At 43.4% G+C, this 17,300-nt stretch overlaps 1 protein-coding gene across 3 annotated transcripts in view; it reads left to right on the plus strand.

Moving 5' to 3' along the window:
• Positions 1 to 1,139: 1,139 nt before the first annotated feature.
• The window catches only part of TMEM178B (transmembrane protein 178B), a 243,491-nt gene continuing 227,330 nt past the window's right edge, over positions 1,140 to 17,300 (plus strand). For 2 of the 3 annotated variants that reach the window (XM_061371985.1, XM_061371986.1), the window contains exon 1: positions 1,140 to 3,352. In XM_061371985.1, coding sequence (XP_061227969.1) covers positions 2,971 to 3,352 — 382 coding nt within the window. In that variant the 5' untranslated portion in view covers positions 1,140 to 2,970. The remainder of the gene's footprint in view (positions 3,353 to 17,300) is intronic. The other variant, XM_061371984.1, reaches the window with a different exon arrangement.

A 17,300-nucleotide genomic window follows, 5' to 3' on the forward strand; every position in this document is an offset into this window, starting at 1 on the left:
CTCTACATTTTATCTCCAAACAGACAAGAAGCATGGCTGCTCCGAGCCCACTATAAAATGAGATTCTTTTTATGGACTGACATGTAGCTGCTCGAGAAATCCAGTTATAGAAGTGGATCCATCTGTGCTTAACTATTTTTAAAAAACCTTAAATCCTTAAATGTTTGCCTTTATTGTGAACAACAAAGGGAAGTTACTGCTAAAAAGAAAAATAAACCAGTGCCTTCTTTCAACAAAACAATCAGCTTCATCTAGAGCTGCCTAGGTACAGTTAATATTCATAATCTAACGCTGAAAGTTTGCAACAGAGCTGTTGGTGATGCAGATGACTGCAGTGTATATGGTGTGGATGACTGACTTGCTTTTGCGAGACAACACAGTATGTTTCAAATCAAAAAAGGTTTAGTGGTAGAGATGCCCTTCCATTTTTTTGTGTTTTGATACACAAAGAGCTACTATGTCCCACCTCTGCTTTCCCCACTGGAGCAAGTACAATTTGAGTGGCTAGGGTTAAAAGCAAGCAAAATCCCAGTAGTCGCCTCTTGGAGCCAAGGGCTGTCACCAGTCCAGGGGCTCCAGTGGAGTTCTGTGCTTATCTTCTATGCAGATGACACAACTTGGGCTTCAGGAGCCAAAATCTGGTAGGGTCCAGCGTAGATGTAGATTTTTACATCACTCATCCATGGAGAGGCATCTTGCTGTGGACTTTTTGGTGCAGTAGGAGTGACCATGTTCTGTCCTATTCCTGCTGTGGAGTCATTGGTGTGGGAGATTGGGCCAACTAGGCTCCTCTGCCAACTCCAGGGTGTTGTGGTACTCATAGGTCAGGATGTGCCAGGGCAAGGGCAATGACTGGGCTTGCTTCCTTTTTAACAGTACAGTTTGGAGTCTGGAGGCTTCAGGTGCCTGGATCGGAGAAGGTCTTGAATCCAGTTTTTTTTTCAGGCTCACACTCTGTGTTATGTAGTAGGTTGGGATTTTTTGGTGCAGTAAGAAACATCTCCAGTCATCTCGGATTTGGTTGACACAATGTAAGGGTTTGTGACCAAGAATAAGCAGGATCCAGTTAAATCCAGGTTTTACATTTTCCCCTCCTAAGAAAGTAAGGCTTCGACATTTCCTGCCTGGGAAGTGGTGCAGTTTATCTTTAAGGAGGCTAGAGAAATAAGAAATGAGCCTCACGTTGCATGGGTGACATCACTGGCTTTTGGCTCAGCGCTCTGTATGCTCGGTCTGTCGGCTTTAGCCAAGGCTGCAGGGCTCGGTGTTTGAACAAGGAAAGATTCCCAGGTGTACAGAAGATTGGATTCGCTCTTATCTGGGTTAAAAAAAAACGGTGAAATGAGATTTCTAAAGCTTGGGGACTTCAGCTCGCCTTCTGTGGCACTTGATCTCTACAAGATGGGTGAGTTATTCCCATTAGAGAGAAAGGGAGTGGAAATTTAAGGAGAAAAAAAACCCGAAACCCAAACATGTCTGAATATATAACTGCTGATGCTGGGGATACGATGCGTATGAAGCTGCTGAGCTAAAAATCTCAGCTCCAACGTGGAGATCGGGCCATATGGCAGAGAAATGGTGCAGCCCGAAAGCTGTTGACAACAGTTAGTGGCTGCTTTCCTCCTCTGCCCGCTGTAAGGTGTGTAGCTTGCTTTATCCCCCCCCTTTCCCTGGTTTGTTTTGGTTTGATTCCCCCCTACCTCCCTCCCCTCCCCGCTCCTCAGCATCCTCGCAGCCAGCCCTAGCCCTGCCTGCCCGCCTTCATCTTGCAGATGGCTAACGTGCCGCCGTGTTAGGAAAACTGTGCTCAACACCACCACAGCCCAGCGCCGGGGAGGGAGCAAGCTCTTCAGATACCGGCTGAAGGGAAGCGGAGTGCTGGGTGAGTTCGTGTGTGCGCTCGGGGGGGAAGGAACCGAGATGCCGGGCCCGAGGACTGCTGCCGGTGCTGCCTAGCGGGAGGTGCGCGGTCGGCGGCCGGTCCCGACGGGGCTGCGGCTGCCCCCGCCGCCCCCCAGCCCTCGGCCCGGTCCTCTCCGGTCCTCCCCGGCCCGGCCCCGGGAAGGGATCTCGGCGTTCCGCCGCCTGGATGACAGCGCAGACGAGAAAAGCAGGCGAGTGAATGGCAAGGCGAGGCTGGCGGAGGGAAGGCGAGCCAAGATGTCAGTGACTGTCAGCGAAGTCTGCTAAGGCAGGGAGAGACCTGCGCGTGCCTGCGCTCCCACAGACAGCCGGGGAGGATCCGTTCTGGCCACGATTTAAAACAGCAGCAGCAGCAGCAGCAGCAGCAGCAGCAGCAACAACAGATTGCTCCCCCCCTCCCTCGCGCTCCCTCCCCTTCGACCCCGCTTTAAACCCAAGCAAGTGACGGACCGTCCAGAGCATGAAGATGACGATGCTCACGCTGAGCCGCTGACAAAGGAAAGGCAAGTCACCCATTCCTGAAACCGGGATAACTGGCCGCCTGCAAGCGGGAGATCTCTAGCTGTTGAACTTTCTGTCCTGTGATGATGCCGTGGTGAGCCTGCTGATCTGAAAGAAAGCCGTCTCTTTTGGATCCTGAGCTGGCCAGACTGAAAGAGATTAATGGAGTGATCAGCCGTAGCTGTCAGCTCTCTCCCAGGGGATACATCCCTTCAGCCCCTGTCACTCTGGTGCTTGTGGTGAGGGGAGCAGGACATCTTTGTGAGGGTGGGTCACTGGCACGCTCCCCTTCGAGGTGGAAGGCTGTGTTTCTCCTCTGCAGAGCAGAAGAAACAGATGAGACTCCAGGACTGCCTCCAGGGCAGAACTTTGTAGTGGTCTCAGCATCCCTCTGCATCGTGGATGTGAGCCACGGGAGTTGGGGATGTTTGAGGCAGCTTCTGCCAAGTGACACCCAGCAGCTGCTCCAGAGGCTTTTGCGTGGTCTCTCTCTCAAGGGCTTTGCCTGTTGTGAAGATGTCCATGGTGTTTCTGTGAAGCTGAGGTATGGCTGCTGGAAGGTTACTGCTGTATGCTGGCCTCTCTTTAGCTCTGTGTGCCCTGGGCATGCTGGCTGTGGCGATCTGCTCTGACCATTGGTATGAAACTGATGCCAGGAAGCACAGAGAGAGATGCAAGAGCATCACCACCAAGAGAAATGATCCTGGCTTCATTTATAACTCCAATAACAACCTGCCTCTCAGGGCCAGCAGGTCTAGGTTAGACCGCTGGGAAGGGAAACTCCTCTTGGCAAGAAACAGGAGGCAGATCTTCGCTATGAGCGCAGTCGATGAGTGCAACAGACAGTACAACTCAACCAACATGGGGCTCTGGAGGAAATGCCACCGACAAGGATTTGACCAAGAGCTGGAGGAGCTGATTGCCAAAGGTAAGGGCTGTTTTTTTACCAAATGAATGTGTCACCCCCCCCGAGCTGAACAGAGGCTGAGCAGAGCCATTTGGGCTCACAGATGGGAGTTGGCATCTCTAGCCAAGTACCTCTCATTGTGGTGGGTGAACTGGCCCGGCTGGGCATCGCTTCCTGAAGCATTGCCAAGGCAAATTCCCATGGGTACCCTACTGCTGAGGTGTGGGGTTTGGGAGCAAGAAGGCAGTGGGGGTAAGAGCAGACACACCCCAGAATGTCTGTCTCATGTCTCTGTCTCTCTAAGCTTAATACAATCTGCCCATCACCATGGTACCAGATTATTTTCCCCATACAAATAACAAGTATTAAAAAGCAGGCATTGGTTTATTATTTTTTTAAATATTCTTTGAACCTGGTGACTCAGGCAAAATATGTATTATTTTATTGGAGGCTACATATGTCTATATTTCATCCTTCCCTGACTGAATACTCCATCAGTCCCAAAATACACCATTTGCAGTGCTCACATGTAGGCTTTTTCTATCCTCAAATGGAGAGTAAACAAAGAGAAATGCTAAAGAGCAGGAGGAAACCCAGCTTGCTGTTTACACTGAGCTATGTTTTGGAATATTTTCAATGTCTACAAAACATTACATGAATTTATTAGGAGTGTTAGAAAGGAATAAATTTCTCTTGGGGTGGAGATGCATCTGTTTGCCTTTAGCATTTTTGTGCTGTTTTTTCCTGTCTTTTGGCCCTCCTTATCTTTTCCCCCAAGGTACCAGTTGAAGGTGATGGTCAGTTTGCCTCAGTGTTTCTTTAAACCCAAGTATGGGAAGGGGAGGTATGCGTAAAACCCAGCCTAAACATCCTGATGATGAAAGATGTATGTTTCTGTGGGATGCTGAGGGTTTCAGTGGAGGATGATAGCATCTTTGCTATCCACAGCATGGTTACTCCATACAACAACATAATATTTCCCTCCCATGGTTCTGTTGCATTCAGATGATTCCCCAGCAGTTTATTTCCATTGCAATGAAATCAGTGCTTCTTGCACTATGCAATATTAAAAAATGCTCGTTTTCTAAGTGTGTTCTCTTCCCCAAACTCCCCTGATAGCTTGTGTTAATTCCCTCTTCAGACACTGCAAGCAGAGCTATTGCTCAAAGCTATTTATTCAAGAGGGATGTAACTTTCACGTGTTAACCAATGTATATGTTTTGTTCCACATGTTTTAAAAGTGAGCAGCAGAGGCAAATAGCATGGTATAGACTTGTGCTGAAACAGTACAAACAGGTGGTGTACCAGGGAACTTAAATCTCTAGTTGGGATCCTGACTGTGTTTCTAAGTCACCCTTAATGTCTAGTTGCTATGTAATGACATCTATGGAGAGAATTGGTGGCTTTGGTCCCATTTGTAATCGACAAGCAAACATGTCCAAAGCCTGGCAGCATCCTGGTACCCTGCTGCTGATTTCAATGCAGAGGGAGGGATTCCTATTCCCTGTGTAGGTGAGGGTGCGGACGTGCTGGGCTAGCTGCAGAGGGAGGGCTGGATTGCTCTGCCACGTGTGCTCGCTGTGCTTGGGGCATAAACAACTTCAACCTTGACGGTGGGTGAACGTGTCACCAGAGCTCACCTTTGCAAGTGGAGTTTCAGTTGTTAGAGAGGTTTTGCATCTTGAAATAAGCGAGACTCGTTCCTCTTTCACCGCCTGTCTTATCCTGGGTTCAGGAATGTCCACTTCTCCTGCCAGAAACTGCTGAAATTGCCTGGCACTGTGTTACATGCAACGGCAGCTCTGATAAGTGTTAACCGTAGAGAAAATGTGGCAACTCAGGCTGAGGTGGTTAAACGCAGGAGATAGAGAGTCTTCGAAAGATACTGCTGTAATCACAGAATCGCAGTATTTTTAGGGTTGGAATGGACCTCTGGATATCTAGTCCGATCCCCCTGCTAAGACAGGGCCTTCTGTGTATGCTCATATTGTGTGTGTGAATGGGTATGTGTGTGTGTATGTATTGAATTAACTCTAAATATACAGCATCTAGCTGGTAGGAAGGGATTCCCAGGCTCAGGTACAGTGTGCCTTTCTGCACACGTATTCCTGGACATGTATGTCTGCAGATGGACAGGTAGCCACTTCATGGAGTAGCTGCCCCAAGATCAGAAATGCAGATTGTGCACGTGGGGGACGTATGTGCAAAATATGTGTGTGTGTGTTATTCCTTGCCTTCTTTAAAGGGGTTTTGATACACATTTAACAAACTTCATTGTACATTGTATGGAGGGAGATTTGCAACACTGAATAACAACATTGTAGTTTGTTTGTCTTTTTGGAGTGAGGATCTATCTATACTATAACTCTCAACCATGATGAAGAGTCACACACAATAACACTAATAGAAGTGTTTTCCATTGGCATCTCCAGATTAAAACACAGAAAGCAACTATAATGGCAATTTGATAAAAATGGACTGTTTGACTTGCTCAGAAATAAAACTGGAGATACAGGATTGCTTGTCCACTTTACATTTTGTTAGCTCAAAAGGAACGAATGGATTTTACTCTCCCCTTACTAAAAAGTAATGCAAAATACTTTTCTGTTAAAAGTCCTTGTAAGTTGGAATAATTGAATTAGAAGCAGCATCTTTACCGGGTAGTTAACTAGCGTCCCTGTTCCCACCTATGTATGCTACTACACTGTTTCTGTATGAGCCTCAGCTGTATAACGAAGTGGAATAAGTACATTTGCCACTCAGTGCCCGATGTTGAGAACAGCTGTGAGATCAGAATGAGGGAGGTATTCCAGGTTCACCCCAACAGCACCACCTTCATTTTCAGTATTTTTCTTCCATGCCAGAAGCTCATCTGGAGTTGAGAGGTTGCAGGGCAGAGCACACGTTGGGCAGGTGTGAAGACCTGCAGATGTTCTCTACCTGTAGTAATCAAATACCCTGACTGTGGTACGTATTCCTGCACAGATGAAATCTCTCTCTGTAGGAGCTCCAGGGCAAATACTGTATAAAGAGGTTGTTACTGATACATAGGCCTTTTACTGTCCTTCTTCTGCCAACTGTTAATTTAATCTAGCACACCTCTTCCGGAATTGGACAAGCTAATGCAGGTTCTGGCCCCAAATATTGTGTGTAATGCCATATGTAATTGAATGTAAATGCTATTAAGATTTATTTATTTATTTTTTAAGCTGGACAGGATCTAAGTGATCCATTTATTCTGAGACAGATCCTACATTTTTCCCAAGGCAAAACTTCCAGTATTGGGAATGGTAAGCTCGTCTATCAAAGGATAACAAAAAATGGTCATTAAGAGCCTAAATAGCTTTGCAAACACCCTGCAGTTATTCTGCTTATGAACTCTGCTGAAATTAATACAAGCTGTAGGCAATGGCTTGTGGCAGGATCAGGCCCCATGGTACTCAGCAGTATTCTGATGCCTGTGGTTTAAAAAGCAATTCTTTTTTCTGGATAGGCTGGGTCACTTCTTCAATTTTGTTTTGTGTTTATTAGTTTTTACGTTCCAGCAAATAAATGAAAGCCTTTTTGTTGGATTTTGCTAGAAAAATGGGAGATGTGTCACTTCAGATTTCTTGGATGGATATCATAGTCATGAATGCATATATAAAATGGTCCTATTTATATTTCTTCTATCCTTTTTTTAATATTTCCATAGAACCCAGGTGTATATTTTAAAATAATGCAATTAGATAAATAGGCAATGAATTAAAACCGATTGTCACAAGTAAGCGTACTCGGAGAGAGGCAGGCAGGCGTGAGACCAAAGGCCTGAAGAATATTCTAAAGGTGCACCAAAATTAGGCAGTTAATCTCTTCTCTTTGTTATTGTGAATGAAAAGAAAATCAAACCAGAAACAACAGAAATTACAGTCATTAAAGAAATTGCTGGAGTTGAACATTCAATCCCAGGGCCCTGTCTTGCTGACTTTTACTCACCTGAATAATCTTTATTCCTGTAAATAGGCTACTTGGACTGAGGAAAAGCACCAAATCAAAAAGAAAGAGCTTACAAAGCTGATCCTTTGATTCTGCTTTCACATCTGATTAAGTCTTTTAGCATCTCAGGACCGGAGTTTGACTCCTGATCCCTCAGGCCTTGCAGAGTCAGGAAATGCTAGCTCTGGATTTGCTCAGCACAATACTCGGAGCTTCTTCCAACTCTCAGGTGCCTGTTGAGTCTCCTCCATGAATTAAAATAGCCCTGCTGCTTAAGACCCCTTGGAATATAGTGTTCCCTATATCCTATTAGATCCCTTGTTTGCCTGTTTACCACTAAGTTTCTTGAAAAAGTGGCATTCCCTCACAGCACCAAAAAAATCCCACTGAACCAACCACCTCCACCATGAAGCAAGCAGAGAGCTGACATGCAGGTAAGTGTCCATTCGTGGCTGGGAGAAGGCAGAGTTTATGTCCTGCTTTGACAACCACAACGCCTTGTATACGATTTACAGTGAGCCAGAAAAAAACCTGGAAGCCACAGAGTCTGTCTGCATCTTATGGCAAAGTTGCTCAGATGCTTTCCTGCGCTGGTGAGGGGAAAACAAGAATGGAAGAAAAGGATTTACATCATTTAATTATAAAGTTACAATAAAATAGATGAAGAAGTTTCACAATAACCAAAGTCTCTTCCATTTAGACAATTACTACTCAGAGGACCTTTCATCTTGCTTTTGGAGGGCTGCCAGTTAAACCTGTCTGGGTTTGGATGGGGCTCTGCTGCCTGCCACTGGAATCCAATCTTATTAAATAATAAAAAAGAATTACAGTGACCTTATTATTTCAATCCCTCTTTTACCTTCCTTCTTCCCCCAGCATCCACAGAAATCATAGTAAATCCTATTTTTAAAGCATTTTATTGTGAGTATACCCAGCCCATGCCACCACTGGGGAAAAAAATAAAAGGCAAGTAATTCCTGTGCAACATACCTCCACCCCAAATAATACGCAGGATTTCTGGAATGAAAGCATTCTGTGTTTTGTTTAGTCAGATGCACAGCACAACTGAGGAAGAAGGGCTTAGCGGGAACACTACTGCCGTCACTAGGGATTATTTCTACGCAATTGGAAAAGCCTGAAGAGAGGCTACTACTCTAGGAGTAAAAAGATTTATTTTCATAAAACTATTTCAATAGCTTACAATGCTGTAGATCTGACTTTTAAAATGCAATGGTTTTGCCAAATAAAACGGGACAGCCATTTCTTCATGTATTCTTCATGCATTAAAGGGTCCAAATGCTTTGTTTAAAATGTGTGCTTGAAATCCAAACTATTTTCCAAATGGACTCATTGTAAAAGGGACTTTATTGAAGTCTTTATTCTGATTCTAGTAAAGTAAATAGTAAATGTTTTATTGAACGTGGTGACGCAGCAAGTTCAGGCCTTCGGTGTTTCCTCTGAGCTTAAAATTGCCCCTGGATAGAAAGGCCAATCAAGGTCTGTGCTCCCTTCCATCAAAGTGGAGTTCTGCTGGAGGGATCCAGTGAAATTAAAGGAGTAGACAGCCTTTGAGTTCAGTTTTAGGCTACCCAGGTGTTTAGCCTTCACCATGTTTGATGCCGTGATTTTTCTTAGTCTATTGATGTAGACTGGAAATCAAACAACTGCATGTTTCTAAGATACAGCAAAGACATGCTCTTGTTCAGAGACTTTCTAAAATCATTTAGCGGATGAAATCACCGGTGTTTCATGCATGTGAGTACCAGGATGATTTGGCCCCTCATATTTTAAATAAGCAATTTTAATATTTTAATTGCATCAAACTTAAATAGCAATTAATTAAAAAGTAACTTTACCACAAGTAATGAGAACTTGACATGTTCCTCTGACACATCTGAGATAATTGGTTTGATAATATATATCTGCTAAAAATACCAAGAACATACATGTAATTTAACAGAGCTGCAACTGGCTTTAATCATGCTGTTTTATAGGGCAAATATCAGTCAAGCTGTTGGTTTTCAAGCAAAATTGCTGGTGAAGACAAATGGAAATTTTGCCAGGGTAAAAATGATGGGATCAATCCCTTCTCAGGAGAAACTGGTATTTGCAGAGCTGCCTTCAGGACTGCATGCTTAATTCCTGTTCATTTAATTGAGCATCCAAATCCTTTTTAGAAATCTCAGCATTTTTATCCTCCTTGCCTAATACTTAAAAACTTCTGAAGAAGTGTGGAGGAAAGATTTAATCTGAGTGCAGATATGTTCTGTTTACTGCAAAAGTAAAAATAGGAAAATTATTTTACTCAGAGATGAAATGATCTAAACTATTTTGTTGTCTCCAGCCATAAATGCTTAAATTAATATTGCTTTTGCTCATTGAAAAAGTCTTTCTGTGCACTCAGAGTAACTTCAGGAGTGGAATGAGTTCATTAACTATTGCAGATCCAGTAAATGAGGGAGAAGACTTTATGTTTTGTAGGTTCTGCAAAAATAATGACAATCATTTATAATGTAAGTTACTTAATGCTTCATTGCTAGCAAAGTGTTGCTGGAACCGTTGAGTACATACTCAGCTCCTTAAGAGCAAAAGAAAGAAACGAGACGGTGTTTTTTAATTTTTAAGGAATAAATAAATAATGTGGATTCTGGAATGCAAGTGCCCTTAACAGACCATTCAGAACAGAATCGACTTAAAAGAAATCAGACTATAAAATGGTAATTTCCCCATTTTCTTTCTCATAAAGCATAATTCTTCCACAAATAAATATTCAGGATTGCCCAGCTGAGCCTGCTGAAATAACAATCTTTTGTAGATAACAACCAAAATAGATGGAAGAAAGGTACTACTGCAGTTAGGGCAGGGCTTACACGGACAGAATTCAGTCTGAGCTCTGCCATGTCTTTCTTCATGACCTGAGGCAAGTCACTTAATCTCTTGTAACTTAGCTCAGTAGCAGTATAAAAGGGATTTTGTTCATTATTATTAATATCTGTTAGCATTCTACCGTAGGATTTATGAGCCTTAATCATGGATCAGAAATCATGCATCAGAGAAATGTCCCCATCCTTCTGACATGTTGCTGCGCTTTAAATATTGGTGAGTAATGCAGCCTTGGGAGAGAGTACAAGGGGATGACAAGGTAACTATGTTCAGTGTGACTGGCAGTGGTTTTAAAACACCAGCAGGCTGACCACATTTCTGTAAGCACCATGAAATGCAGGATTCCTAGAAGAGTTGTAAAGGATAATGAATAAGAAGAGGTGCAGATGTTTACTAAACGGTCTTTCACAGATTGAAGGACGGCACCGGGAAAATCATGGGTCACATCTGCTTGAAAAATTAATAAGTAGGTGATGGGGATTGACCTCTTTGGTTGACTCTAGGAAGCAGATGACATATTCTTAATGAAGACAAGTAGATTACACTAATGAGATAGATATTGGTACAGCAATCTACAGCTGCTAAAAGAAATGACGTGGTCAGTGTGATGTGTTAGGAAAGTGATATTTCTAGCAGCATCCTGAATGAATACATGGAGGGCAAGATCGTGTTCGTAAAGGTCAGAAAAAGAAATATTGTAGTAATAAAGGCATGAGATAATGAGAGCCTGGATGGAGAAAGAATATGCAAACCTTAGACAACCCTTGGATCTATGGATGTAGTGAGAGACATGATACGAAGATGTTGTTCCAGTTATTTACCAGAATAACAAGGAAAGTAATAACTGTTGCTGTGACAGTCAAGAGAGAGGAATTACTAGAATAAGATTATAGTAAAGAAGGGAGAAGAACATTAGGAACCCTGTTTTAGCTATGATAAGCTCAGTTTAATATCTGTATGCCTATGAGGGAATATTAGAGAGACTGTGGGTATGGATCCAGGGAGACAAGTTTGTGTTAAAGGAGTGATCTGAAAACTGCTGCGTGCAGATGGTAGTGTGATCTATGTTTGTGATAGGAATTACAGAGGTGGAAAGTAAAGGGAGAGAAAAGCCCTGTGAACTTCCAGGAGAGCTAGAAGAAGAAAAGTGTCTTCTGGAGAACATGGCAAAAGAAGCAGATTCAAAGGTGGTGCAAAAGAAGTGAGTAATGTCATGGTAGCTGAAGAATGAACATTTCAGGTTAAAACAGCACAGGAGACTCCTGAAGGTAGCCATCATGCTGCAGCAGATGAGAACAGAGTATTCAGACTATGCTGAAATTTGCCTAGTATGTTAGGCAGAGACTTTGGCAGCAGCAGTTGCAGGGGAGAGAAAGCTGCACTGAACTGGCGTTGGGGAGAGTCAAGGCAGTGTTTGATCCTGGTGTATTCAGAGAGGTGGGTGATGAAAGGGAGGACAGAAAAAGACACGGTATTTGGAGAGGAAAATAAATGTTTTAAGATGAAAGAATGTTTTATAATGAGAATATTTTAAGAGGAAAAAGATTGGATGATACTTGTGTTAGGACAGCTAAGAGACAGAGGGGTGTGAGAGGCCAAGAAGAGAGAACAAGGCGACAAGAACGGCCTTAAGGAAAGCCAGGAGCTAGGATAAGACTGGGTCTATGACAAAAAGAAAGAAATGAAGGAAGAGAGCTGCATAGGAAGTTTTTCATCTATGGGAGGGAAGAAGAATGAGGATGGAGTTGTACAAGGGGAAGTGAAACAGAAGGCAAAGGTATTAGAAGAGGCAGATCATAGCTTGTCTTTTTTCTCATGGAAGAACTGGATGAAATGCTGTGTTAACAGCTGAAGCAGGGGCTGGGGGAAGTGGGAGGGTCTAAGGAATGAGCCAAATGTGACAAAGAGGTGACTATGGCTGACAGTCTGAGATTTAACTGAGTGGAGCTGGAGTAGTAAGTCTAGGAAATTGGCAGAACTGAATGGTGGAACAATACTATATATAGTGGAGAAAGTTAGCTAGGCAGCAGGGTTTCTATTGGAGATACTCTGTTGTGTGAGACATTGCAGAGACCAACTTGTATGGATCAGTTGGGATTTGGGATAGCAGGAGTAGATAGGGGATCGCAGGGGAAAAAGGACTGTGAATGAAAGGGTGCAGCACAGATGACATCAGCATGTGGAAGTAAATGATAAAGAGGGTGGTAAAAGACTGTCAGGAGTCATAAAGTCCTTAATACTGATGATCTGAGGTGACTGAAAGGCCAAACAAGCTTAGTGTGAAGGTGGCAGCAGATGTTCCTTGCAGAAAGAGTCCAGGGGATGGTCCAAGAAGTGGAGCAGGAGGAAGCAGGGAGAGCACAGGGCCCAGTATGAAGCCCGATCTTTTTGGTAGCTTGAACTTCCAGTGCACATAAATTAACCACAAAATCAGAATATTTTCTACAAAGTGGGGGAATGGAGAATGGTATTTACAGAGCTGAGGGGCTTTTACGGGAGAGGTCTTTTAGCCTGTTGTACACCCATGCCAATTCACTGCACTTAAAGTGCTGCAGTCTCTCAAATAAATGTCAAGCCAGCAAGGGAGTCTTAGGTCAGAAGGAACTGCTCAGACCATGTGGCAATCTGGCATCTGCCAGGTACTGCTCTGCTGGGCTCATGGTCAGATTTCTCCTTACTGAGTGGCCTGCTATTGTCCGTGCCCACTTCTGCGTCTGATTCCAGTGATGATCACAGAATCATTAGGGCTGAAAGAGACCTCTGGAGTTCATCCAGTCCAATCCCCTTGCCAAGGAAGAACTACCTAGAGCAAGTTCCATAGGAAGGCAAAGATATAACCTTGAACAACCTGCAGTAGCCTGATGAGTTTTGGGGGTGTCAGAGAAGCCAGAAAAATGGCATTCAAACCTCCTTAACGCAGAGCTGAGAGGTTCTTCCAGTATCCCCCCCTGCTTTTTCCAGCAGCCCTTCTTTGATCGTTCCTGAGGGAACTCTGCACAAGGCTGAGAAGGAAAATACATGTCCTGACAGGGAATGTGCTCAGGCTCTGAAACCTTTTCATCCCACTGTGCCACCTCTGCTCAGTGTAAATAAGTGTCTGTGCAAAATGAAACACCGTAAACTGAGGTTCCATTTTGTCATGTGTACACAGCAAAGTGGGTCCCATTAAGATATCCCATCAGATTGAGTGAGAGTCATTGAAAATCTCACAGCCCTGATTTAATTCTGAGACCTTTTGTTGGTTTTGAGTTTCAAAAGCAGATATTTCAAGAAAAGCTTCATAAATGTATTTCTAGACTTTCTAATAAGATGAAACAATTATGCTAATTTTGATGGGTAGCAGAAGCTATTTGAAAAGATCTTTCTGCTTAAATATGAATGTATGATGCTTGCCTCTGTGTCTCCATTAATCTCTGTATGCAAAAGAGCCTTTATAATGTAGATACTTTTGCTTCGTGCTGAATGGTCATTTAATGACATAAATATTATAACAGAAACAAACAAACAACACCATTTTGCAGTTAGATCTTAAAAGTGTAAATTAAGGTCATGACACTGGCTTTGAAGGGGTGATGCTGATTTATGGCAGCTGATGAACCAATTGCATCGCTTTGTCTTGGGTACTTCAAAAAGAGTATCTGGATACTGTACTTCTTGTACCTCTTAACCATAGAGGACTTCTGAGGAGTGAATTATCCCTGTTTTACACAGAGACCAGTTGTCCAACAATGCAAATATCCGCAGGACAAAAGTTCACATTGGAAAGAAATTTCTCGTTAGTACCTAACTGCATGAGCTGGTGTTTTGTGTTAGATTTCATCCCTTTTCTATTCACCAGGCCTCAAGATTACCCAGTTCTGCTCGTATGATATCCCATAATGGTTAAAGTGACAGGAATTTTGCACTGATCAGGGAGACAAAGGAATCAGCTAACAGGAACAGGGGAAATGGAAAAACTCAAATAGCTTAATGGGCTCAAATTGGGAAGTTGGATAATTTCTATCTCAGACTTCTGAAAGACATGGTATGTGACATTGCAAGTCCAGTAAAAAGGATTTTCAACATATCTGTCTAATTAGGATGGTACATTAGGAATGAAAAGTAGCAAATCTATATTTAAAGAAAGGAGGAAAAGTTGTCTGGGCCACAGTGGACCTTTTAGTTTGGTCATAATAATACCAAGCAGTGTTTAAAGTAAGTTCTAAAGGAAATATTAATTCAATGCACAAGGGAAATGAAATAAACATGCAAAATATGTTTTTCTATTTGAAGTTTTCCAAACTACCCTGATGTATTTTGCTAGGAAGATAACTAGGTTTTGAGACAAGGAAATGCGTTAGACCTAAGTTATTGAGGTTTTGGTAAAGGGTTTTGTATTCTGCCCCTAAAGAAAGGGTTTGATACAATGTTAAGGTAATTAGTACACAATTTACCTATGTTTAACGAACTGACCAAAGGAAATCAACAAGCGCTGAGAGAGGGAGTATCAAGATGAAGGGCAACAGTAAAGTTCCTGAACTAGGGGACCGACCTTGTTTAATAATGTCATTAATGAAATTGGAGTATGGTCTGTAAGGATAGGTAATAGCTCCCATTGGGCTGGGCACAAAAGAATGAACTTAAGACATTTTTTGCTGCTACAAGAATGAGACATTGCCAAGAAAACGAAGACCTGGAATATTATATAAAGAACTAGCTAATGTTGAGGACTGGGTAATAGAAAAGATGTGAAGTTTCTTTCAATGTGAACTTCTGGTACTGGAGGATGTTTTTATATTGTTGGGCAAATACCCTCTGTGTGGAATTCCTCACTGGATTTCCACCCTGCAGACATCCAGGCTGGGGGCGTTCAAAATTCTCCGTCATCCCACCGTCATCATGATGATCTTGGGGCTCAGATAGCTTGGCTTGCCCAGGCACTGCAGAGGGTTTCATTTCAAGATGGAAAAGTGCATACCTGAATCTTAGCCAATGTGCAGTTGATATGTGACCACAGAGCACATCTCAGTGATGACAGGAGGTTTTTTAAGGTGCACCTATCTTGAAGTGCAGAGTGGTGGAGCCATGACCAGGAGAAAGGCAGATGTGGTAGAAGAACAGAGCTAGCCAGTTATTTGATGCAGGAAAACGTTAAAGTCACGGGCAAGGCGTTAATTAAGCCTTCTGTGTTACAATCTTTGCTATTCTTGTCAGCCACCTCTGAGAAAGATAAAATCAAAGAAGGTCCAGAGCAGTGTTGCCAGTGTGAGGAGAAGGGAAAATCCTACAAATGCAGTTGTTATCCAGAAGAAGTGGGGCTAAGCACAGGAGAGGTGGAAGATGTGCTTAAAATAAGAACAACATTAGCAGGGAAAAGTGTGTGGAAGGTCATGAATGGATGTCTTGCAAAGCTTATGAAGAGTGGATTGAGAGAAGTGAAGTTACTTAGCCTGGGAAAAGGAGGCTCAGGGGAGACCGTATGGGTCTACAACTGCCTGAAAGGAGGTTGTAGTGAGGTGGGTGGTGGTCTCTTCTCCCAAGCAACAAGACAAAATAGCCTCATGTTGCACCAGGGGAGGTTTAGATGGGATATTAGGAAAAAGTGTCACCAAAAGGGTTGTCAACACTGGAACAGGCTGCCTGGGGAAGTGGTGGAGTCACCGTCCCTGGAGGCATTTAAAAGACCTGTAGATGTGGTGCTTAGGGACATGGTTTAGTGGTGGTCTTGGCAGTGCTGGAGGTTGAACTCAATGATCTTAACTTTTTTTTTCAACCTAAATTGTTCTATGATCCTATGATATATATGCCTGCTGTACAAGAAAAATGAACATGGTCCTTTCTAGTGCTGCGTCCTTCTGAAACATGTCATACGACTGTGAAAGGTTAATTTATTATTACTACTAATTCCTCTTTTTTTCCCCCCAAAGAAGAGCATATTCACCCCTGTATCAAGCAGGACCTCATGGAAAAACTGTTTGTCACCGAGCTGTCTAATGCCAGCCACAGGTGTCTGGTGAGAGGAAAGGGACCCAAGACAAGTCCAGCTGCTCTATCCTAGCTGCTTTGTCTCCTTCATGGAGATACGAGCTGCACTTTGTTTTCTTCCTGTGACACCCCCCACATCCAGGAAGGATTGGGGATGAGGACTGTGTGCACTTTATGAACATTTTACATAGCTTGCCTTTAGATAATGCAGTTAATAGGGTTTCCTGCCTCCCTCATCTGCTTTCATTTCATATTGCCTTAGCTTAATGACAGCAAAGGCCTCTTAGGTTCTCAACCATTTGTGTTCGTAAGACGGGAGAATGCAGAGCCTGCAACTTCTTCATTAAAATAGTTTGTATAAAGCACAAGAGAATTTCTGTGCTATATTTAAATGTTTGGGGTGGCTGGCAGCAGAGGAATTAAACTAGTATTTGTACATATTTAAATTACCATGTGTATTTCAGTTCACAAAATGTTCAGCCATTTGGCTGGTGATGCTGGGTGAGTTTCCTTATAGTGGGAGGGATTTTGCCACAGGTTCCACCAGCTTATGAGGACTAAAAGCATCCACTCCTGAGCTTTATTCACTTGTGTGTGCAGCAGCAGACCATTAACTCTGACAAAAGGTTTGGAGAAAGGTGTTAAGGGAACAGAAAATCTCCACAGCACTAAAGGTAGGAAAGCACCATCTGGGGTAGCCTTCTGGGGCATAGTTCAGCTCCTAGAAAAGGTGAAAGTAGGGCTTCATCAATCAGCATGGAACAAAGCAAGCTGGGATGCTCTGCCTGTCTGGGTGTTCATGGAACCTTGCCTCAGACTAAGCAGCAAAGCTTCATTCTATGTTACTGGAAGAAACTGCTACCCAGCTCTGTGCCCATGTACCTGGAGGGTTGTATTTAGGGTGGATCAGAGAAGGATTTTTTGTTTCCTACTTTTATTGAGGTGTGACCACAGCCTTATGAAGAGCAGCCCCATTCTGCTCCAGGTGAACTGGAATGGGTGGTGGCAGAGGCGAAGGGAGGGAGTCTGGAGGTTGCTGGTGTTGCCTCTGTGGGCATGTCATGTACATAGGAGCAGCTGCATGTGAGGTCCTCTGCCTGTGCCGCTGAGCTGTGTGACTGTGAAGCAGCTTTCCATCTTACCCCTG

This window comes from Neopsephotus bourkii, unplaced genomic scaffold (genome assembly GCF_033783945.1).
Source record: "Neopsephotus bourkii isolate Nb327-2 ecotype Australia unplaced genomic scaffold, CSIRO-AGI_Nbou_v1 NB_1589, whole genome shotgun sequence".
NCBI lineage: Eukaryota > Metazoa > Chordata > Aves > Psittaciformes > Psittacidae > Neopsephotus > Neopsephotus bourkii.